The following is a 20,783-nucleotide window of genomic DNA, read 5'->3' as shown; positions in this document are numbered from 1 at the left end:
GAGGGGAGGGGCACCGGAGTACACGTGTAGCCAGAGCTGGTCAGTGCGGCAGGAGATCCAGGCAGAAATAGCATTGCACTCAGTGGGACAGTGAAGAGTTAAGACCGTCCATTTCCACACATTAGTAAGGTAAGGACTACTGATCCCGGCCCCTCACGGGGTGGTGGGGACTGGCCTGCTGCATGTAGCCAGTCTTCCGCATCCTGTACACGTTCACAAAGCAGACGGCGTGAGCTCGTGTCATCATCAGAGGTCTATTGGCAGTCAAGCCTGAGAGCACACCGGCCACCCTACCGACCAGACTGGCCACTCATCCAGCGTCACTTCAGCCCATTGCTTCTTTCTGCCTAGAGCCGTAAGGGAATGGGCCTTGCCCGCCTCACTTGTACCGCTACCCAGCCCTAAACATTCTGGCAACAGAGCATACGCTGTGCACACCACGGGACTACGCAATCCTGCCACTTACCCCGTCCCATCGCATCTATTCCCAAAGCATGTTATGAATCTGTCAATCCAATACCTCCACCGACACTCTGCTCGCTCCGGGCTGACCAGGGGGGCTGACGGACGGCTGGCACGGGCAAAGGGGGGAGGGGAGGGGCACCGGAGTACACGTGTAGCCAGAGCTGGTCAGTGCGGCAGGAGATCCAGGCAGAAATAGCATTGCACTCAGTGGGACAGTGAAGAGTTAAGACCGTCCATTTCCACACATTAGTAAGGTAAGGACTACTGATCCCGGCCCCTCACGGGGTGGTGGGGACTGGCCTGCTGCATGTAGCCAGTCTTCCGCATCCTGTACACGTTCACAAAGCAGACGGCGTGAGCTCGTGTCATCATCAGAGGTCTATTGGCAGTCAAGCCTGAGAGCACACCGGCCACCCTACCGACCAGACTGGCCACTCATCCAGCGTCACTTCAGCCCATTGCTTCTTTCTGCCTAGAGCCGTAAGGGAATGGGCCTTGCCCGCCTCACTTGTACCGCTACCCAGCCCTAAACATTCTGGCAACAGAGCATACGCTGTGCACACCACGGGACTACGCAATCCTGCCACTTACCCCGTCCCATCGCATCTATTCCCAAAGCATGTTATGAATCTGCAGCACAACGCGATGCAATTCACACAGCACCTCAAGTTGCGATTGCCAGCTGCACACATGTGCACATCCGCGCATGCGCTGCGGCACTTCGTGCTGTTCGTCAGCTCGCGTGGCACACCCTGCTACTACGGATGGTAGTAGGTGGCACGTCCCAGAGGTCCGGGGCAGATACCCGTCATTACACCTACCTCTTCCCCGGCCCCTTTTCCTGATAAGAACATGAATGTCACCCCTCCCCCGGCCAGTCACCACCTCCCTGCCACTACCCCGCCACCGCTCCGCCACCGCCCCGCCACCCCTTCAGCCGCGCCCACAGCAGGCAATCACCCACCACCCGCCGCCCGCCACCCGCCACCACATCCACCGCACCCGCCAGCACCCACCCGCCACTCCCGCCGCCAGCCGCCGCCCCTCATGACACCTGGATCGCCACGCCTGGGTGGCCCAGCCTCAGGATGAGATGCAGGGTGGACTCCTTTGAGATGTTGTAGGACGCCAGGGTGTCAGCGTCCTCGAGCTGCCTGCCCGCGAAGACGAGCCGCTGCTCGTCCGGTGGGATGCCCTCTAGCTCGTCAATCTGTGGGCGACCGCAGCAGACGGCAGCAGCAGCGGTATAGTAGAAGCAGCAGGAGCAAACCGTCAGTAGGGGCTCGGGGCCGGTAACGGCGCGTTGAACGTGGGAGCAGCACAAGCCACCGGCACTGGCAGGAGGCATGCATGGACAGCCACTGCCCGCGTTCCCCACATACTGGGCACCAACTAATGAAACACTGCAGCTATAATCATAACTGCAAACTATAACTGTAACAGTAACGCACCATGCACTTCAGGTCGTACACGTCCAGGTCGGAGTGCACGTCCTGCAGCGTGATGGTCTTGCCCGTCAGCGTCTTCACGTACAGCGGCCTCAGGACCACAGACTGGCTGCCGCTGCTGTTGGGGCCGGGCGCCGGGGGCCAGCAGCGGGAGCCTCTCCCAGCGACAGCCTGGTTTCAGAACACGCGGCAAGGGGGAAAACAATGAGAGACTATGATGGGAGGGCGAGCAGCTGCTGGGTTGCATACGCATGCATGGTGCTACGTATGCATTTGTCTGGGTCGAAGGGCGCTCCGCGAGGGAGCAGCTCGCACCTGCTGCGTTTGGGGGGCCAGGCTGGGCAGGGCCCTCCATTTCACCAGCACAAAGCCGACAGTGCGAGCTCAAGGAGTGCTCGAAATTGTTGTTTCGTCGATATGTCCATACTTCACATCAAGGAGGAAAAGCACCTAGAGAAAGTTTGTGAAACGGGAGACTGTCGCTGCCTGTCCTGTAATCACCCCATTATTATTGTTATGTTTGGTATTGTCATATTTTCTGTGTACACTACCCTGCACACAATTCCCCCGCTATTGCGGGGCCGTAACTCGTGGGCTCCTACCAGTTCCCGCAGCACCTTAGCTGTTCGGCATCCCAGTACATGCCGCTATTGCAGCTTCAATACAAAGACAAAATTCCCACTCTGCTCGCTCCGGGCTGACCAGGGGGGCTGACGGACGGCTGGCACGGGCAAAGGGGGGAGGGGAGGGGCACCGGAGTACACGTGTAGCCAGAGCTGGTCAGTGCGGCAGGAGATCCAGGCAGAAATAGCATTGCACTCAGTGGGACAGTGAAGAGTTAAGACCGTCCATTTCCACACATTAGTAAGGTAAGGACTACTGATCCCGGCCCCTCACGGGGTGGTGGGGACTGGCCTGCTGCATGTAGCCAGTCTTCCGCATCCTGTACACGTTCACAAAGCAGACGGCGTGAGCTCGTGTCATCATCAGAGGTCTATTGGCAGTCAAGCCTGAGAGCACACCGGCCACCCTACCGACCAGACTGGCCACTCATCCAGCGTCACTTCAGCCCATTGCTTCTTTCTGCCTAGAGCCGTAAGGGAATGGGCCTTGCCCGCCTCACTTGTACCGCTACCCAGCCCTAAACATTCTGGCAACAGAGCATACGCTGTGCACACCACGGGACTACGCAATCCTGCCACTTACCCCGTCCCATCGCATCTATTCCCAAAGCATGTTATGAATCTGCAGCACAACGCGATGCAATTCACACAGCACCTCAAGTTGCGATTGCCAGCTGCACACATGTGCACATCCGCGCATGCGCTGCGGCACTTCGTGCTGTTCGTCAGCTCGCGTGGCACACCCTGCTACTACGGATGGTAGTAGGTGGCACGTCCCAGAGGTCCGGGGCAGATACCCGTCATTACACCTACCTCTTCCCCGCCCCCTTTTCCTGATAAGAACATGAATGTCACCCCTCCCCCGGCCAGTCACCACCTCCCTGCCACTACCCCGCCACCGCTCCGCCACCGCCCCGCCACCCCTTCAGCCGCGCCCACAGCAGGCAATCACCCACCACCCGCCGCCCGCCACCCGCCACCACATCCACCGCACCCGCCAGCACCCACCCGCCACTCCCGCCGCCAGCCGCCGCCCCTCATGACACCTGGATCGCCACGCCTGGGTGGCCCAGCCTCAGGATGAGATGCAGGGTGGACTCCTTTGAGATGTTGTAGGACGCCAGGGTGTCAGCGTCCTCGAGCTGCCTGCCCGCGAAGACGAGCCGCTGCTCGTCCGGTGGGATGCCCTCTAGCTCGTCAATCTGTGGGCGACCGCAGCAGACGGCAGCAGCAGCGGTATAGTAGAAGCAGCAGGAGCAAACCGTCAGTAGGGGCTCGGGGCCGGTAACGGCGCGTTGAACGTGGGAGCAGCACAAGCCACCGGCACTGGCAGGAGGCATGCATGGACAGCCACTGCCCGCGTTCCCCACATACTGGGCACCAACTAATGAAACACTGCAGCTATAATCATAACTGCAAACTATAACTGTAACAGTAACGCACCATGCACTTCAGGTCGTACACGTCCAGGTCGGAGTGCACGTCCTGCAGCGTGATGGTCTTGCCCGTCAGCGTCTTCACGTACAGCGGCCTCAGGACCACAGACTGGCTGCCGCTGCTGTTGGGGCCGGGCGCCGGGGGCCAGCCGCGCATGTGCAGCGCCGCGCCGCCGCCCAGCAGCCCCTCCTGGGCCACGTCCAGCATGAGCCGCTGCGGCTGCTTCCTGCCGTCGACCACCAGGCGGAAATGGCCCGCGTGCTGGTGCCTGTGGCGCCGCGGCAGCCGGGCAGCAGCCAGGTCCTGCAGGGGGGCGCGGAACACATACACACACACACACACACACAGGTGTGTGCGTGCGGCACGACACGCATGCTGTTCAACACATGCCGTATGGGAGGTAGTAAATACCGGCAAGTGCGTGTAAGACAGGGCGCCCAGGGCTTGCTGGGCAGCCGGGCAGAGCTGCGGGCCTAGGCGAGGCGCCACCCACCCAGAGCAACAGCCCCCCGGCATCATGCCTGGGCGGTATTCAAGCAAGTATGGACAGGACAGGGTCATCATGCGCACCAACCCTGGCGGGCGATGCATGCAGCAGCTAAGCGTGGCGCGCTCACCCCCAACTCGCGCGTGGTCATGCCCGGCTTGGCCTCCAGGCCGTGCACACGCCACTCGCCCCAGGGGCCGTGCAACACCACCTCCCTCACAGGGGTGCCGGGGGCGCATGAGTCGTACGCGTAGAGCTTGAGCGGCGGCATGGCGGAGCCGTGCTCCAGCAGCCATCCCAACAGCGGGGCGGAGGGGCCGCGGTCCACGCGCACCGCCCGCGCCAGGTGCTGCGGGGAGGCGAGCGCGGCGCGCACCGCCTCCGCACAGGCCCAGCTGCAGCGCGCGAGGTCGGCGGCGGCCGTGCGGACGCCGGCGTGGGACGCAACGAGCGCCTGGGCCAGCAGCGGGAGCCTCTCCCAGCGACAGCCTGGTTTCAGAACACGCGGCAAGGCGGAAAACAATGAGAGACTATGGTGGGAGGGCGAGCAGCTGCTGCTGGGAGTTGCATACGCATGGTGCTACATATGCATTTGTCTGGGTCGAAGGGCGCTCCGCGAGGGAGCAGCTCGCACCTGCTGCTGCGTTCGGGGGGCCAGGCCGGGCAGGGCCCTCCATTTTACCAGCACAAACCCGACAGTGCGAGCTCAAGGAGTGCTCAACATTGTTATTTCGTCCATAATTCACCTCAAGGAGGGACTAGCGAAGGTTTGTGAAACGAGGGACTGTCGCTGCCTGCCCTGTACTTACCCCATAAAATTGATATTTCTGGTATTGTCATATTTTAAAATGTACACTACCCGGCTGCACACAATTCCCCCGCTATTGCAGCTGTCAACAGAAAGATCAAACTCCGGGCGGACCAGGGGGTCTCCCCACGGGGTCTCCCTGGGGCTGACGGCTGCCAGGGGCAGCCAGGGGGAGAAATAGCATTGTACTCAGTGGGACAGTGAAGAGTTAAGACCGTCCATTTCCATACATTATCAAGGTAAGGGCTACTGATCGCGGCCCCTCACGGGGTGATGGGGGCTGGCCTGCTGCATCTAGCCCGTCTTACGCATCCTGTACACGTTCACAAAGCAGACTCGAACTCATGCAATTACTATCGGGCTGTTGGCAGTCAAGCCTGAGATAACACCGGCCACCCTACCGACCAGACTGGCCACCCATCCTGCGTCACTTCAGCCCATTACTTGTTTCTGCCTAGAGCCGAAAAGGAATGGGCCTTGCCGGCCGCACTTGCACCGTTACCTCTGACCATTTCAAGGTCTCGGAATACACACTACGGGACTACGCAATACTGCCACTTACCCCGTCCCATCGCATCTATCCCCAAAGCATGTTATGAATCTGCAGCACAACGCGATGCAATTCACACAGCACCTCAAGTTGCGATTGCCAGCTGCACACATGTGCACATCCGCGCATGCGCTGCGGCACTTCGTGCTGTTCGTCAGCTCGCGTGGCACACCCTGCTACTACGGATGGTAGTAGGTGGCACGTCCCTGAGGTCCGGGGCAGATACCCGTCATTACACCTCTTCCCCGCCCCCCCTTCCTGCTAAATCATGAATGTAACTCCTCCCCCCGCCAGTCCACTGCCACTACCCCACCACTGCTCCGCCACCGCCCCGACACCCGTTCAGCCGCGCCCACAGCAGGCAATCACCCGCCACCCGCCGCCCTCCACCCGCCACCACTTCCACCGCACCCGCCAGCACCCACCCGCTACTCCCGCCACTTCCGCCACTCCCGCCGCCAGCCGCCGCCCCTCATGACACCTGGATCGCCACGCCTGGGTGGCCCAGCCTCAGGATGAGATGCAGGGTGGACTCCTTTGAGATGTTGTAGGACGCCAGGGTGTCAGCGTCCTCGAGCTGCCTGCCCGCGAAGACGAGCCGCTGCTCGTCCGGTGGGATGCCCTCTAGCTCGTCAATCTGTGGGCGACCGCAGCAGACGGCAGCAGCAGCGGTATAGTAGAAGCAGCAGGAGCAAACCGTCAGTAGGGGCTCGGGGCTGGTAACGGCGGGTTGAGCGTGGGAGCAGCACAAGCCACCGGCACTGGCAGGAGGCATGCATGGACAGCCACTGCCCGCGTTCCCCACATACTGGGCACCAACTAATGAAACACTGCAGCTATAATCATAACTGCAAACTATAACTGTAACAGTAACGCACCATGCACTTCAGGTCGTACACGTCCAGGTCCGAGTGCACGTCCTGCAGCGTGATGGTCTTGCCCGTCAGCGTCTTCACGTACAGCGGCCTCAGGACCACAGACTGGCTGCCGCTGCTGTTGGGGCCGGGCGCCGGGGGCCAGCCGCGCATGTGCAGCGCCGCGCCGCCGCCCAGCAGCCCCTCCTGGGCCACATCCAGCATGAGCCGCTGCGGCTGCTTCCTGCCGTTGACCACCAGGCGGAAATGGCCCGCGTGCTGGTGCCTGTGGCGCCGCGGCAGCCGCGCGGCCGCCAGGTCCTGCAGGGGGGCGCGGAACGTACACACACACACACACACACACACACACATATACACACACAGAGGTGTGTGCGTGCGGCACGACACGCATGCTGTTCAACACATGCCGTATGGGAGGTAATATATACCGGCAAGTGCGTGTAAGACAGGGCGCCCAGGGCTTGCTAGGCAGCCGGGCAGAGCTGCGGGCCTAGGCGAGGCGCCACCCACCCTGCCACCCAGAGCAATAGCCCCCCGGCATCATGCCTGGGCGGTATTCAAGTGTGAACAGGACAGGGTCATGCGCACCAACCCGGGCGGGCGATGCATGCAGCAGCTAAGCGTGCCGCGCTCACCCCGAACTCGCGCGTGGTCATGCCCGGCTTGGCCTCCAGCCCGTGCACGCGCCACTCGCCCCAGGGGCCGTGAAGCACCACCTCCCTCACAGGGGTGCCGGGGGCGCATGAGTCGTACGCGTAGAGCTTGAGCGGCGGCGGCCGAGCAATGGCGTCTCTGTTACAGAACACAAATGTGCAGTGCATACGGTTGGTACAAGGTACGTCCAAATGCAATGGCTTGATGTGGAGTAACAAAGACGGGGCAGCCCGACCGCAGGGGCACGCCGCAACTACCGTAACTGCGCCCGCCTTGCACCTCTTGTGAAGCACTCACGCAGTGGACGGACCGCCCACGGCCCACACCTCTACTGCGCCGTCCATGCGCACGTGCTCATAAAGCATGTGCAAGCGTGTGTACGAGGTGCCTGGCTCCCATTTGTGAGGTTTCCGGAACGCGAACCGCCAGGCCGCATCCGGCACGCCGCGCCCCTGCAGCCGCCGCCGCAGCTCCACCAGGGGCAGCCGCGCGGATTCGCGTGGGTAGTTCGGGCGGGGCTGCAAAGCCAGCCGCAGCTGCGTGACCCTGTCGCACCGCTCCATGCGCTGCGGGTCCACTACGAACACGTCCACCAGGATCTCGAGCGGCCGCCCGTGCGGCTGCTCCTGCTGCGTCTCCTCCTCCCCCTGCTCCTGCTCCTGCCCCTCTTCCTCTTCCCCCTCCTGCTCCTCTTCCTCCCCCTCCTCGTCCTCGTCCAAGTCCCCCTCCTTCAGCCCCTCCGCATCACCAAGGCACTCGTCTCGCTGCTGCTCGCGCGCCGCTGACCGCTGACCGTCGCCGCAAGGGCGTGCTAAGGCGGCTGGCGGGCCCAGCAGGCCAAGAAGCTCAGCGAGTGCGAAGTTAAGCGGACGCTCTGAATCCTCAGGAATGTGTCGACCGCACCGACAGCACCGGGTCGCTTCAAGCATACAGCTCGCGCAAATGGTATGGCCGCACCGAGCGAGGAGCGGCAGCTTGTCGGCATGGTTAAAAGCTCGCTGACAGCCCGGACATGCAGCCATAGTGAGCCTGGCGTGTTATTATAAACGTCAGTTTGAGGGCCGTTGTACTTTATCTGCTCTTCCTGAACGAACTGGTCCAAGTGATCCCGCGAACCAAAAAGCCAACTTGCAAGCCATTCGCCGCAGAACAGTGTACGCCCGTTATAGTTTTGTAACTTATAGCATTGAACCCCGCATGCGCGAACTCGCTGGCAGACCCCCCGGCCTCTTGCCCGCGGAGCCCCCCGCATCTCCCCAGCCCGCCAGGGCCCGCCCCCGGCCACAACACAGCCCCGCCCCACTGATGAATCACTGAATCAATGGAGCAGTGTGACTTGGGTGTACGGGCTGTAATATATGCCTGATCAAAATGCTGCACTGGCTTGTGCTGTCAGGCTTAATGGGCTGTAGCGAGGCGGCAGCGGTGCAGGGTCTGATGGACAGACAGAGTCTACACTCTACAGGCGTCCGCGCTTTACTGGCATCCCTCCGTGGGCCGACCCCGTCCTTTCTAGTGTCCGTCCGTTCTAGTGTCCGTCCTCCTTGCCGCCTCTCTCCAGTACGCGTCGCCCTCCCACGACGTGCCCTGCCTCTCCAAACTTCCTTCCGCGCACACGCGCACCTCTACACATCCCCAAGGGCTGCAGCACCAGCCCCATTCCCCCCCACTGGCATCGCTGTTCCATTTAAACACCGCCCTTGCCAGCAACACCAACAGCCTTACCTCGCGGCGGCTCTGCCTACCTCTCCGTCCCCAACCCCACCGCCTCTGTCCTCTCACCCCCGAGCCCGCCTCAGGGCAGCTTGCCCTGCGTGAGCGGGTTCACCCCCACCACCTCCCCCGCTGCATCCAGCTCTTCGTGGTGCATGGCGGCGGTGGTGTCGTGCCGGTTGTCCAACACCGACTGCGTGGGTGGTCGGGGGTTACATTCTTGATTAGGCAAGGAAATGGCAGGCGGTAGGCAACATTGGAACAGCAATCGGGGCCGGGAAGCCGTTCATGGGGAAAAGTGATTGAAATACCTGGGGGGGGGGGGGTAGGAAACAAAGTGCCAGACCCCATGCCCCGAAATCCCCCGGGACCCCTGTTGAGGGGACGACCGACCCCCCGACGGACAAAACCTTGTTGTTCAGGGGTTAAAACCCCTCCATTTAATACCAAAGTGGTGTCAATCGACTCCTCTTGACGAGCACTATCACTCCGTGTCATCAGCGGTCCTGTTCTGAGACTTCGGTCAAACGCGGGATCCTATCCGTGGAAATCCCCTCGACCCAGACCACCCCGCGCTCAACTCTCTGCCGCGTGACGAATGGACAATCGGCATCGGCAGCCTTGTTAGACGTGAACTCGTGCGCACCAGCGCTTCAGAGCCCAGCTGTGTCAGTGCGCATGTGCTGAATGTGGAGACATGTCCCGACATGTCCACGCCCGGACGCGCAACTTAGCCCTCCCACGCTTTGTTTGTGCTTATTACGTCATAACGTGCACATATGAGCCTCGTACTGCTGCGTTTGGCCCCTAGTTCTGCTTGTGGGGCGCTTCCCGAAATCCGCCAGGATGGGCTCCCGAAACCCGACGGACCCCCAGGGACGAGGACCGACCCCCCAACTTTGGCGGCCCAGAACTTCCTCACCAGACACCCTCTTAAAAAACTAAAGGTACGTGCATAATGCTCTCCTCAAGCTCTGTAATTTTGAGCATGGGGTAAGAATCTGAGCTTTCTACCCCCCCCCTGGAAATACAAGTATTTAGGCGGGTGGCGGGGGGCGACACACGGGCGAGGCCCCCTGGCCATTGCGCTCCGAGTCCCAAACCCCGGCCGCCCCTGTCCCCAGCTCCCCCTTCTCCCCCTCCCCCCCTCCCTCCTCACCCACCACCCCCTCCTCCTCCCTCTCCCCCCACCCCCGCCCCCTCCACCCCTCCCACCACCCCCACCTGCGTGTGGCTGTACAGCGCCTGCGAGGAGGCGTGCGTCATGCGCAGCAGGCTGGCGAACACCAGGCCGTGCATGAGCGCCAGGTAGAAGAAGGCGAACAGCCGCGCCGCGCTGTTGCCGTACACCAGCTGCGAAAGGCCGAACATGGCCTGCGGGAGTGGAGGGGGAGGAGGGGGAGGAGGGGGGGAGGGAGGGGGAGAGGGGAGGCGCGCCGGTGACACAGGGCACCCATGTAAACGGCCCCCCGGGTTCCTTACATTCTTGACCCCCTTGTCGTGGATCCTGGGTCGCTACTGGAGTAAGCGACTGGAGCAACCGCGGCCCCGCTACTGGGGATTACACGCATGCCGCCAGTCCCCCCCTCCTCCGCTCCTTCCCTCCCTCCTTTCTACCTCCGCCCCCGCAAACCCCCCCCATATTTGATACACACCATCCCATGGATGGCTACCCCCCCTCCCCCGCACGGCACTTGTGATTCAATCGCTCTGGTCTCCATGAACGGCTACTCCCCCCCCCACACACACACGCCCACCTTGTCCACCAGTCCCATGGCGCTCTTCTGGCGCTCCTTCTGCTGCTCCTTGAACTCCTTGAAGGGGTTTATGCCCTCGTCGTACAGCCGCCCGTAGCGCCGCTCCGCCTCCGCGCCCGCAGCAGACTCCACGTCACGACCGCCGCCGCCGCCGCCACCGGCCCGGCCGCCGGCGGCGGCCGCCGCTGCGCCGCTGGGGCTGGAGCCGCTGGGCGCCGTGCGGGAGTGCACGTACCTGTCCGGAGGGGAGTGGAGCGGGGTCGAAATGGGTGACATAAGAGTTGAGGGCTGGGCGGGTGTTGTCGTGTTGGGCTGACTGCCCACAAACCGTACAGCCAGCACCGTCCTTCCAGTCATGATGGGACCAGCACCACGGCACGCCGCCTCCCCTGTGCTCCCTCTCAGAACACCCACACACAAACACAGCCCCCCCCCGTCACACAGGCCCACACACCCTCCCTCCCTCCCTCCCCCCCCCTTACACACCTCAGCCGCTCCACCAGCGCTATGTTGTCGGCCTTGGCGGCCGCCGCCGCGCTCTTGACCGCCGCCAGCTCGGCGCGCAGGCGGCCCAGCTCCTCCTCCAGGTCGTGGCAGCGCGCGCGGAAGCGGTCGCGCTGGGCGCACAGCACCCGCACCTGGGGTGTGAGGAGGGTGTGGGGATGGTTCGAACCAACCCCGTAAGGAAACCGTGTGGGGAGGGGAGGGTGTGCGGAGGGAGGGGTGGGTTGGGGGTTGTTGGGGTTGGGGTTTGGTGTGTGGGGGGATCTGGGGGCCCAGGCATGACCATGCAACAGTACTCTGGTCGATGTACGGCGGCGAGCGCGACACGCCAGCCAACGGCATGTGGCCCTGATGTGCCAGCTCTGCGCCTCACACCCCCAGCCCCAGACCCGCCCCAGACCCGCTCCTCACCCCACACCCGCCCCCGATCACCCACACTCCCCAGGACCCACCATGCTTGCGTCCCCGCTGTCGTCCACGTCGCCACTGGCCGCCGACACCAGGCCTGTGGGGGCGAGGGGCGAGCATGGGGGGGAGGAGGGAGGGTGCGGAGAGGATGAGGGGAGAAGGCTGGTGGGGACTGGAGCGGCGGGAGGCGGCTGGTGGGGACTGGAGCGCCGGGAGGAGGGCGTGGGAGCAGGGGAGGGGGGGGGGGCCGGCGGTGTGCTCATACGCGACAGGGTCGGCCGCACGTGACTGAATAGCTCTGCCGCCTGTGCACCGGTGCATGAACACATCACGGGTCGCACGCTTGGAAGCGCATACCGTTGGCCCCGTCATACAACACACACACACACACACACACACACACACACACACACACACACACACACACACACACACACACACACAACCGTCGCTTTGCTGCATCGCATACACTGTCTTTGCGCTATGTTTTCCTTGTGCTCTTTTAACACACACCCACACCCACACACGTGTCTACACTCACACACCCACACGCATTCGCGCACGCACATACACATGGCTACCCACCCATACACACATGCACGTAACCACCAGCTCGCCACCGCTCGTCACCCACCCTCCACATTTGCCGACGAGCTGCTGCCCGCCATGCCGCCCCCGCCGCCTCCTCCTCCGCCTCCTCCCCCCGCGGCCCTCCGGCTGGCCAGCAGGTCCTCCTCCAGCTGCCTCACCAGCGACACCTGCAGACGTGGTTACATGTATAATTAAACGGGGTAAGCCGTGCATGGAAAAGACAGAACACTGTACAAAAGAAGTGCCGCCGTTCAGATGGGGGTCAGTGGGAGCGGTGGGGCAGGTGGGAGGAGGTGGGGGAGGCGAAGGTAGCATGGCGAGAAACAGAAGGCGAAGGTAGCACGGTGAGAAAAAGCGAGTAACGGGGAATGCCCAAGAGGTTCGGCAGTTGTGGTGGCTCCAGACAGGCGGTGTGATGGCTCGTGACAGCGACACACAGGTGCGGGTGTGTAGCGCCCCACACACGCATACGTCGAACCCACCGACACCGTCCCATACAGCCCCCCAGCTTGGTTTGGCTTAGTTTGGGCTCGTGTTTAGAACCCCCACCAGCCCCACACCCACCCACCCACCCACCCACCCACCCCCACCACCCCCACCACCCCCACCATCACCACCACAGCCCCGCCCACCTGCTCCGCCAGCTGCGCCTCCAGCTCCGCCGCGTGTGTCGCCGCCGCGTCTGCCTCCGTGCGCACGTCCACCAGCCGCAGCTTCACCTGAATGCGCGCGTGTGTGAGTGCGTGTGTGTGTGAGTGTGTGTACGTGTTTGCGTTGAAGGGCACAAGGAAAACAAAGCGCAAAGACAGTGTATGCGATGCAGCAACGCGACGGCATATGTGTGTGTGTGCGTGTGTGTGTGTGTGTGTGTGTGTGTGTGTGTGTGTGTGTGTGTGTGTGTGTGTGTGTGTGTGTGTGTGTGTGTGTGTGTGTGGGTGTGAGAGTGTGTATGTGCGCGCAAGTACGGCAGGCAGTCAGGCAGGCGGGCATGAGTGCAGAGGGAGGCGTGCGTACGAGGGCATATCTCAGCAAAGCAACAAACCCGCTTCCCTCTCCTCCACTCCATACACCCCATACACACAAGCCCCTCCCCCCGCTCCTGCTTCCGCCTCCCCCCTTCCCCCCTGCCCCACGCCCTTCTCCCCCCGGCCTCCCCCCTCCCCCCCCCCCGCACCGCACCATGGTCAACTCGTGCTCCAGGTGTCGGTTCTTGGACAGCAGCATCGCCTCCAGGCTGCCCGCCGAGCCCAGAGCGCCTGCAGGCACACGGCACACGCCACACAGCAGCAGCAGCGGCGGCGGCGGCAGGCGCAACTTGACAACCGCAACAACAGCGCTGGTAGGGCAGCAGCCGTGTAGGGGCTGGGCTGAAGCAGCGTGTGTGTGTATATGTCTGTGTGTGTGTGTGTGTGTGTGATCCACGTCACACCGATATCGCGCTGACGTGCACAGTGTCGCGCTGCCACCTGCGCCACCTGCCACCTGCCCCTCCTCACCTGCGGCGCCCGACGACGACGCGCCACCGCCGCCTCGCGCCGCCGCCTCTCCCCCTGCCCCTCCCGCCCCTCCCCCTGCTACTGCCGCCTCCGCCTCCGTGTCCACGTCCAGGCTGTAGCCGATGGCCTGCAGCACCCGCAGCTGCTGCCGCAACTCCTCCATCTGCAGGTGCGTGCACGTGCGTGTGTGTGTGTGTGTGTGTGTGTGTGTGTGTGTGTGTGTGTGTGTGTGTGTATGTAGGTTGGCGCAAGCGTGTGGCATGCAGTGCGGGAGAAGAGTAGCAGGTGGTTCGGCAGCAGGGCAGCAGGGCGGGCAGTAGACACACTCGACAGCACCCCGCTCGTTTGCATTGGGTTCGGTTTGTTTTGGGCTGGTATCGCAACCCCTCTCACCCAGGTCCAGCCCCAGCCCCATCACCTCACGCCCCCCTCCCCGCCCCCCCCCCCCACACTCACCTCCCACCCCCCTACACCCCACACCCCACCCACCGCACCTGCGCCGCGGTGGGCCTGGCCGCCAGCTCCGCCTCCAGCGCCGCCGCGTGCTGCTCCGTGGCCGCCAGTGTGGCCTGACACCCACCCAACCAACCCCCAAAGAGCAACAGACAGACGTGCAGCCACACAGGAATCAGGCGGCGGCGGCAAGGCGACGTGCGAGGAGCCGGTGTGGGCCGGGGCCTGTTCCAGGGTCGTTCCGTCCTACCGTCCTGCCGTCATCATGGCACGGCACGGCAGCCAGCCGCGCCCCAGTCCCAAGCCCCGGAGCCGCCATGTTCGCCCATACCTTCCAGCGCTCCCAGCCCTCCCAGCCCCTCAGGTGCTGTGTACTCTTAAGAGCACAAGCGAAGCACAGTGATGTGCGGGCACCACCCCCACACACGGCGCCCCCCCACCTTGAGTCCCTCCAGCCGCGCCTCCGCCATCTGCTGCGACTCATCCGCCTCGGAGCGCACCGCGGCCTGAGCATGGGGGGGGCGGTGACAGAGAGAGGCGTTGGAGGTGGTTTTGGGGCGAAGCAGGGGTTTTTGCCAAACGGCAGGGGGGAGGGGGGCGAGGGGGCAGGACAAAACAAGGACACGTGTGTACGGCGGGTGGTGGTGGCGGTGGTGGTGGTGTCGGGCAAGGCCACTGCCCCCACTGCCCCATCGCCAGTGGGCCCCACTGCCATTGCAGCGCAGAGGCGGGGCACGTGGCGGCGACCCACCCACACGTAATGCAGGCGAACAGGTCAGCGACCCCCCAGTGCCTCCTAAACCGCTTTTCCAAACGTCCCCCCAAAAACAAAAGCTCGCACGCGCAACTACCCGGCGTCCCGTACGGCACCAGCAGCGGCCGCCACCAGCCCCCGTGCCAGCACAGACAGCTCCAGACCACACCACCCCAACCCCCTCAACCCGCATACACACGCCATACACACGACACATGCCCTTGTGCTGCACAAAACACACACGAACACACACACACACACACGTACACACACGCACACATGTACACACATACACACATACACACACACGTACACACACACACACACACGCACACACACACACACACACACACACACGCACCAGCTCGCTCCGCAGCCGCGACGCCAGCTCCCGCTGCAGCCCTAGCTCCTGACGCAGCGTGTCCTCAATGCCCACACCCACGCCGCCGCCCGCGGCGCCGCCGCCCCGCGACCCTCCCGGCCCCGCGCCGCCGGCTGAGGTGTGCGGGTGCGGGTCGGGGTGCTGCAGCTTCGCCACCAGCGTCTCTCGCTCGCGCTCCAGCGCCGCCAGCCGCTCCTGCGTGTCGGGACCAGGCAACACTCATCCGCTTGAGCACCCCACCCATGACTTTGCGGCCGTGTGCATGCAGCCTTGGCGTTGGCATCGCCACCACCAGACCGTGGCCACCCGCTCCACCCCACCATGCATTGGGTTCGGTGTTGTTTGGGCTGGTGTCTACAACCACCCCACCTTCGCCTATCCCATCCCTACCCCCTTACCGTCTACCACTTCCTTAACTAATTATGAATGTAACCCCCACCTGCGCCCGCTCCAGCTCTGCCGACGCCAGCTCCAGCTCCGCCTGCCTCCCCGCCTGCTCGTCCTCGGACTGGGACTGGATGGCGAACAGCTGGTTCTCCGCGCCCGTGTACAGCTTCTGCATCGCCAGCAGGCTGGCCTGCGCGATGTGCGTGTGGGCGTGTGTGTGTGCGTGTGCGTGTGTGCATGCGTGTGTGTGTGTTGTGTGTGTTGTGTGTGTGTGTGTGTTGTGTGTGTGTGTGTAGTGAGGTATGCGTGTGTGTGTGTGCGTGTGTGTGTGTGTGCGTGTGTGTGTGTGTGTGTGTGCGTGTGTGTGTGTGCGTGTGTGTGTGTGTGTGTGTGTGTGGAAGCATGTGTATGCGGCAGGTGGGGCAGGTTGTGGTCGAGGGCGGGGTTCAGGTGGTGGGGTGGGACCGGTCGGCTTGCAGCGGCCGACGGGCGGGGCCGGGCGGGGCCGCCTACCGCTGCCCCCAGGCCGCATCCCGGCCCAGCTGCCGAGACCCTTCGGCAGCCCCACGCCCCACATCCAGTAGCTCCGGCCTCCACCCCACCTTCGCCCCGTGCCCTTGCCCCCGCCCTCCCCGCCGCCTCCCTTACCCCTTCCCCACGACCCTCTCCACCGCCATCCTCTCGCCAACCGCCCTCTTTGCCACCTCCCTCTCTACCCCCCTCTCCACCACCCTCTCCACCACCCTTACCCTTTCTCCTCGCCCCCCCCCTCTCCTCCCCACCTGCGCCTGCGACAGCATGGCCTCCAGCTCCTCCTCGCGGCTCTGCATCGCCGCCACCCGCGCCGCGTCCGCCTCCGCCACAGCGCGCACACGCACCTGAGGGGAATTGCGGGGGGCACGCATGGCGGTTGGTAGGTGCGGCCGCGGAGGTGGGGGCGGAGGCGGGTGTGAGCAGGGCGTGTGAGCAGGGCGTGTGGGGGCAGAGGGTGGTGCGCGGATGGGAGTGCGGGGGATGCGTGGGCGGAGCGTGCGATAGGGACAAGGCGTGGTGATGGTGGCCCGCGGCGGCTTTGACAGGGCGGCGTGCAACACCCCCGGTATGGGCCCCTGGACCGTATAAACCCCACACGTGTGTTTGCCGTGTGCGTTGCCGCACTGCCCTCTAACCCCTACCCTTTCCCATTTCTTCCCTCACCTCCTGCAGTTCTTTGTCGCGCTCCTCCACCTGCGCCTCCAGCGCCCGGACCTTCTCCTCGAGCTTGCGGACCGTGAGGTCCTGGTTCTTGATTTGTGCCGACTCCGCCTTGTACTCCGCCAGCTCTGTCGCCAGCTTCTTACACTGCGCCTCCAGCTCCGTCGCTCGCGAGGCGTGCTCGAAAGCGAGAGCCAGCGCGGGCGCGGGGTCGGGCGCCTCGAAGAGCTTCTGGTACAGGTCCAGGTAAGCGGTCTCGCCATGTTTGGCGCGCTTGGTGAGCCGGTCGATCTCCTCCTGGTACTGTTTGAGCAACGGACCGACTGTTTTGCTCACAGCTTCGTTGTTCTTTTTGAATTCGCGCGTGGACTCTGCCAGCTTGCGTCTGTTCTGCATCGATTCCTCCTGGTGCTCCGCAACCTTGAGACCAATTTCATCCAGCTTCGGCCGCATACCCTCCAAGTCAAACTCGCGCCAGAAGGTGCTGACGACGGCCAACGGCGAGGCCATCACCTCGCTGTCTCCGGGCCCGGTCATGTTGTCGCGGATCGTTACAACGCAGACAGCTCAGCCTAGATTCGTGCCAGTGTTATGCAAAGTAATATTGGGCGTGTGAACTACTTTGTAGTCTCCAAGGTGCACCTATTGAAGCGGAGCCGAGCAACAGTCTGTCAGCTCTTCAAGTATAGAACTAGACAAGCAGCGCCCCCATTGTTTACAGCTGAGAGTTAGCTGGATATGTGCTATGCAACCTATGTGTAATGAAAGGGCCGGGCGGGCAAGCAACCGACATGGGGCAGTCTATCGGCAGTAGCACACGCTTTGCCGCTGGTTGCCGCTGCCCTCCCCGCCAGCCCCCCGGCGGTCGACCTCTTGCTGAGGTAGCTCCCGCTCAATCCATGTTGACAGAATGAAGCTTTACAAGCTATCATCGAGCGGGGCAACGGAAGGAGTGAAGGACGCCACTTTGAACGTCTCATCGTTCAGTGTCCCAGGCTCCCAGCCACCTTGCACCTGCGTGCGGACCCGCGGTCGTCCTCGCCTACCGCCTCCGCCTGCCGCCTCCGCCTACCTCCCTACGTACTTTTCCCGCCTACCTCCGACGTATTTCCTCCGCCTACTTGTGGCCAAGACACGTGCTCTTCGCAACCTGCGCCCTGCCACAAGTACTGAGTGCACGCCTGGAGTCCCCGCCACACCTGCAGGTGCCCGGTCCCGTCCAAGTCCCTGCCGGGAACCCAGGCGACAGCTCACATACACACGCACACGCACACTGAGATGAAAGGCAGTCAACCTCAGAATATACTCGTGCGGTCACGCCGTCGCTTGCACCTAGCACCAGAGCCAAGCCAAGGTGTGGTCATTTGCCCGGCGCCCTCTCGGCGCCGGTGCCGAGTTACCGGTGCCGACGAGATTGTCTGCTGCACATACGGTAATGATTCGTGATGCGGTCACGTCTGCACGATGAATGCAGCCCCCCTTGCCTGCCTACTCGCCAAACACATTCATGTAACGGCCTCCCTGGTCTACCATGTATGTATGCCAAGTCCCTAAACCTGAACAGTTCTGCCACCCACAGACAGTCACACACGCACACGTACGTGGGTGCACACACACATGCCCGAAAACCCATACACGCACAGTCACACGTACACACGTGGTCTCATGTGTTCCCCTAAACGCAGCCTGGCACTGCCACCACCCGCGTCCTGGTCCATGGGACCTTTATTCCCTCGCCGGCCTTCATTCCTGCCGCCTCACAACGTTCCTCAACCGCCACCACCACCATTTGCTCCGCCCAGCCAGCTCCGCCCACAGCCCGCACCGCCCACAGCCCGCTCCGCCCGCAGCCCTTCCACCCAGGCGGTCCCAGCAGCCAACGCCACCCTTACAGCCCCCCACCCTCACAGCCCCCCACCCCCACACCCCACAGCTCCCACCCACAGCCCGGCTCAAGCGCTCTATCACAGCAGGGTGCGGCGGGGGAAGGTGCCCTGCGAGCTGAACTGCGGCGGTTCGCCGCCGCCGTTGATGTACGAGCTCGCGTCCGGCCGCCGCGTCAGCGTCGGCGCCTGCAGCAGCACCGGCGGCGACGCGCTGCCACCGCTGCCGCCGACCGCGTACGGCCCCGGCCCCCCTCCCGCTCCTGCTCCTCCCGCTCCCCCTCCCAGGCGCTGCAGCGTGGGTGACTGTTGAAGCGAGGACGGCAGGTCGCCGCCGCCGCTGATGTAGGCGTCCGCGTTGGGCCGCCGCAGCAGTGTCGGTGCCTGCTGCAGGCCGGCGCCGCCGGGTACCCCGCCGCCGCCGCCCGCGCCGCCGCCCCGCGTGAACGTTCCCTGCTGCTGCAGCCGAGGCGAGCCGCCAGGGCCGCCGCCGCCGCCGCCGCCGCCGCCGCCGCCACCCGCGCCGCCGCCCGCGCCCAAGCCCGCAACGGCCGCGGCGATGGGCACCGCGTCCTCGGGCACGGGCTCTCCGGGCTTGTAGATGTCGAACCAGCGGATGGCGCGGCCGGCGGCCACGGCCAGACAGCGGCCGTGGGGGCTCCAGGCCAGAGCCGCCACCGGCGCGCCCTGGGCCTGTGCGGCGGGAAGAGGGGCCGGGAAGAGGGGCGGGGAAGAAGGGCGGGGAAGAGGGGGGTTGTAAATACCAGCCCAAGCTAAACCAAAACCAACGAAAACGAGCGGAGCACAGGCAGGGGGAAAGGGAGGGGAAGGGAGGAGAGCGTGTGGGCGCGTGTGTGTGTGGTGTGCGCGAGAAAGGGCGGCGAACAAGGAAATGGGGCTGCCGGGATAGGCCGGGCGCCTTCCGCTTTCCCTCCCCATGGCCTCCCAGCCCCACCCTCTCCCCCCCCCCGCCGCCGCCAAAACACACACGCTCGCTCCTCCTTCCCCCGATCACAATCATAAACACAACCACCAGCGCCTCACCGGGATGGTGGCCACACACGCCGTACCGCCGCCGCCGCCGCCGACGTCCCACAGCCGCACCGCGCGGTCGCCGCCGCCGCTGGCCAGCAGGCGGCCGTCGGGGCTCCAAGCCAGGCAGGCGGCGCCGGGGCCGCCGGGGTGCGCGTTCTGAGGGGGAGCGTGTGAGGGAGGAGGTTGGCGGGGTTTGAGCGCGTGGGTGTGGGGGTGGGTGGGGGTGAGGGAGGAGGTTGACGGAATTGAGCGTGTGGGTGTGTGGGTGAGTAAGGAGAAAGGAGGGGGGCAGGCGGGCGTGCGGGTACACACGAGGACAGTGAGCGCGTGCACGTGCCGGAGGGGCCCCCGGCGGACACCATTACCCGCACGTCATAAGCAGGTCGGCACGCACGCAGTCATACACGCACTCACACACGCACGCACGCCTTCTCGCCTACCCACCTCGAATGCGGTCACGCACTTGCCAGTGGCCGCCGACCAGATGCGCACCGACCTGCGGGAGGAGGAGGAGGAGGAGGGAGGGGAGGGAGGAGGAGGAAGGGGGTTGCATGCATGCTTGCTTAAAGAAGTGAAGGGGGGGCGGGCACGGGGGGCGGGGCAGAGGTGAGGCACAGGGCAGAGGTGCAGCGGAAGGCAATGTGGGCCAGGCAAAACCTCCATCCATTCCACAGCGTCTGCCGCCGCCACTATATACTATACCCACGCCCTCCAGTACTGGGGCCTTATCCCCTGCTGTGTCGGGCGTGCCTAGGGGTGAGCGTGTGGAACGCGCTCACCCAACACTAGGGCTTGTCAGCCCTAGTCATCAGTGGCTGCGCCACTACCAAGTGTAATTATTCCCTCCTTCTCCTCCCTCCCTCCCTCCCTCCCTCCCTC

The 20,783-nt window shown here is 64.0% G+C and overlaps 5 protein-coding genes across 6 annotated transcripts in view; all 5 read right to left on the bottom strand.

Annotated features, from left to right (window-relative positions):
- Positions 1–90: 90 nt before the first annotated feature.
- CHLRE_08g382716v5 (uncharacterized protein) lies at positions 91–2,412 on the bottom strand. 2 transcript variants are annotated; one of them, XM_043065307.1, is made up of 5 exons: positions 2,229–2,412; positions 1,917–2,084; positions 1,482–1,675; positions 766–1,095; positions 91–571 (listed from the first exon to the last, which is right to left on the bottom strand). In XM_043065307.1, the coding sequence occupies exons 2-3, from the start codon at positions 1,917–1,919 to the stop codon at positions 1,511–1,513; spliced, it is 168 nt and encodes a 55-aa protein (XP_042922308.1). In that variant the 5' UTR covers positions 1,920–2,084; positions 2,229–2,412; the 3' UTR covers positions 91–571; positions 766–1,095; positions 1,482–1,510. The 2 variants fall into 2 exon arrangements, with proteins under 2 accessions (XP_042922308.1, XP_042922307.1); XM_043065306.1 differs by having other exon boundaries at positions 766–1,675.
- A 48-nt stretch (positions 2,413–2,460) lies between these two features.
- On the bottom strand, positions 2,461–5,422 carry CHLRE_08g382700v5 (uncharacterized protein). The gene is made up of 4 exons (XM_043065305.1): positions 5,095–5,422; positions 4,591–4,949; positions 3,980–4,276; positions 2,461–3,738 (listed from the first exon to the last, which is right to left on the bottom strand). Exons 1-4 carry the CDS (start codon positions 5,135–5,137, stop codon positions 3,574–3,576), a joined length of 864 nt encoding a protein of 287 aa, XP_042922306.1. The 5' UTR covers positions 5,138–5,422; the 3' UTR covers positions 2,461–3,573.
- A 46-nt stretch (positions 5,423–5,468) lies between these two features.
- Positions 5,469–8,512, bottom strand: CHLRE_08g382689v5 (uncharacterized protein). Its single transcript, XM_043065304.1, has 4 exons — positions 7,645–8,512; positions 7,329–7,485; positions 6,697–6,993; positions 5,469–6,455 (listed from the first exon to the last, which is right to left on the bottom strand). Exons 1-4 carry the CDS (start codon positions 8,274–8,276, stop codon positions 6,291–6,293), a joined length of 1,251 nt encoding a protein of 416 aa, XP_042922305.1. The 5' UTR covers positions 8,277–8,512; the 3' UTR covers positions 5,469–6,290.
- A 268-nt stretch (positions 8,513–8,780) lies between these two features.
- CHLRE_08g382650v5 (uncharacterized protein) lies at positions 8,781–17,882 on the bottom strand. Its single transcript, XM_043065303.1, has 15 exons — positions 16,990–17,882; positions 16,575–16,670; positions 15,845–15,982; positions 15,385–15,600; positions 14,710–14,775; positions 14,311–14,385; positions 13,817–13,979; positions 13,500–13,576; positions 12,953–13,039; positions 12,364–12,487; positions 11,774–11,826; positions 11,304–11,455; positions 10,818–11,052; positions 10,285–10,434; positions 8,781–9,253 (listed from the first exon to the last, which is right to left on the bottom strand). Exons 1-15 carry the CDS (start codon positions 17,521–17,523, stop codon positions 9,143–9,145), a joined length of 2,277 nt encoding a protein of 758 aa, XP_042922304.1. The 5' UTR covers positions 17,524–17,882; the 3' UTR covers positions 8,781–9,142.
- Positions 17,883–17,930: 48 nt separating this feature from the next.
- Positions 17,931–20,783, bottom strand: part of CHLRE_08g382620v5 (uncharacterized protein) — a 7,847-nt gene continuing 4,994 nt past the window's right edge. Inside the window, exons 12-14 of the mRNA XM_043065302.1 lie at positions 20,349–20,400; positions 19,914–20,060; positions 17,931–19,562 (exon numbers count right to left, since the gene is read on the bottom strand). Of these exons, the coding sequence (XP_042922303.1) occupies positions 18,951–19,562; positions 19,914–20,060; positions 20,349–20,400 (811 nt within the window). The 3' untranslated portion in view covers positions 17,931–18,950. The remainder of the gene's footprint in view (positions 19,563–19,913; positions 20,061–20,348; positions 20,401–20,783) is intronic.

Source organism: Chlamydomonas reinhardtii, chromosome 8 (assembly GCF_000002595.2).
Source record: "Chlamydomonas reinhardtii strain CC-503 cw92 mt+ chromosome 8, whole genome shotgun sequence".
Taxonomy (NCBI): Eukaryota; Viridiplantae; Chlorophyta; class Chlorophyceae; order Chlamydomonadales; family Chlamydomonadaceae; genus Chlamydomonas; species Chlamydomonas reinhardtii.
Note: the sequence above shows the minus strand (reverse complement) of the source record. Positions and strands in the feature narration are given on the sequence as shown.

Bases quoted from the DNA above. Each gene is read 5' to 3' on its own strand.
- CHLRE_08g382700v5 (XM_043065305.1), bottom strand. From the start codon at position 5,137: ATGGAGGGCCCTGCCCGGCCTGGCCCCCCGAACGCAGCAGCAG. The intron at 4,950-5,094 runs GTGCGAGCTGCT...TTCTGAAACCAG, and splicing joins CCCCCCGAACGCAGCAGCAG to GCTGTCGCTGGGAGAGGCTC. The intron at 3,739-3,979 runs GTGCGTTACTGT...GGTCGCCCACAG, and splicing joins TGTACGACCTGAAGTGCATG to ATTGACGAGCTAGAGGGCAT.
- CHLRE_08g382689v5 (XM_043065304.1), bottom strand. From the start codon at position 8,276: ATGCTTGAAGCGACCCGGTGCTGTCGGTGCGGTCGACACATTCCTGAG. The intron at 7,486-7,644 runs GTGAGTGCTTCA...GTTCTGTAACAG, and splicing joins GTGGGCGGTCCGTCCACTGC to AGACGCCATTGCTCGGCCGC. The intron at 6,456-6,696 runs GTGCGTTACTGT...GGTCGCCCACAG, and splicing joins TGTACGACCTGAAGTGCATG to ATTGACGAGCTAGAGGGCAT.
- CHLRE_08g382650v5 (XM_043065303.1), bottom strand. From the start codon at position 17,523: ATGACCGGGCCCGGAGACAGCGAGGTGATGGCCTCGCCGTTGGCCGTC. The intron at 16,671-16,989 runs GTGAGGGAAGAA...AATTCCCCTCAG, and splicing joins GCGACAAAGAACTGCAGGAG to GTGCGTGTGCGCGCTGTGGC. The intron at 12,488-12,952 runs GTGGGCGGGGCT...CCACGTCTGCAG, and splicing joins AGGCGCAGCTGGCGGAGCAG to GTGTCGCTGGTGAGGCAGCT.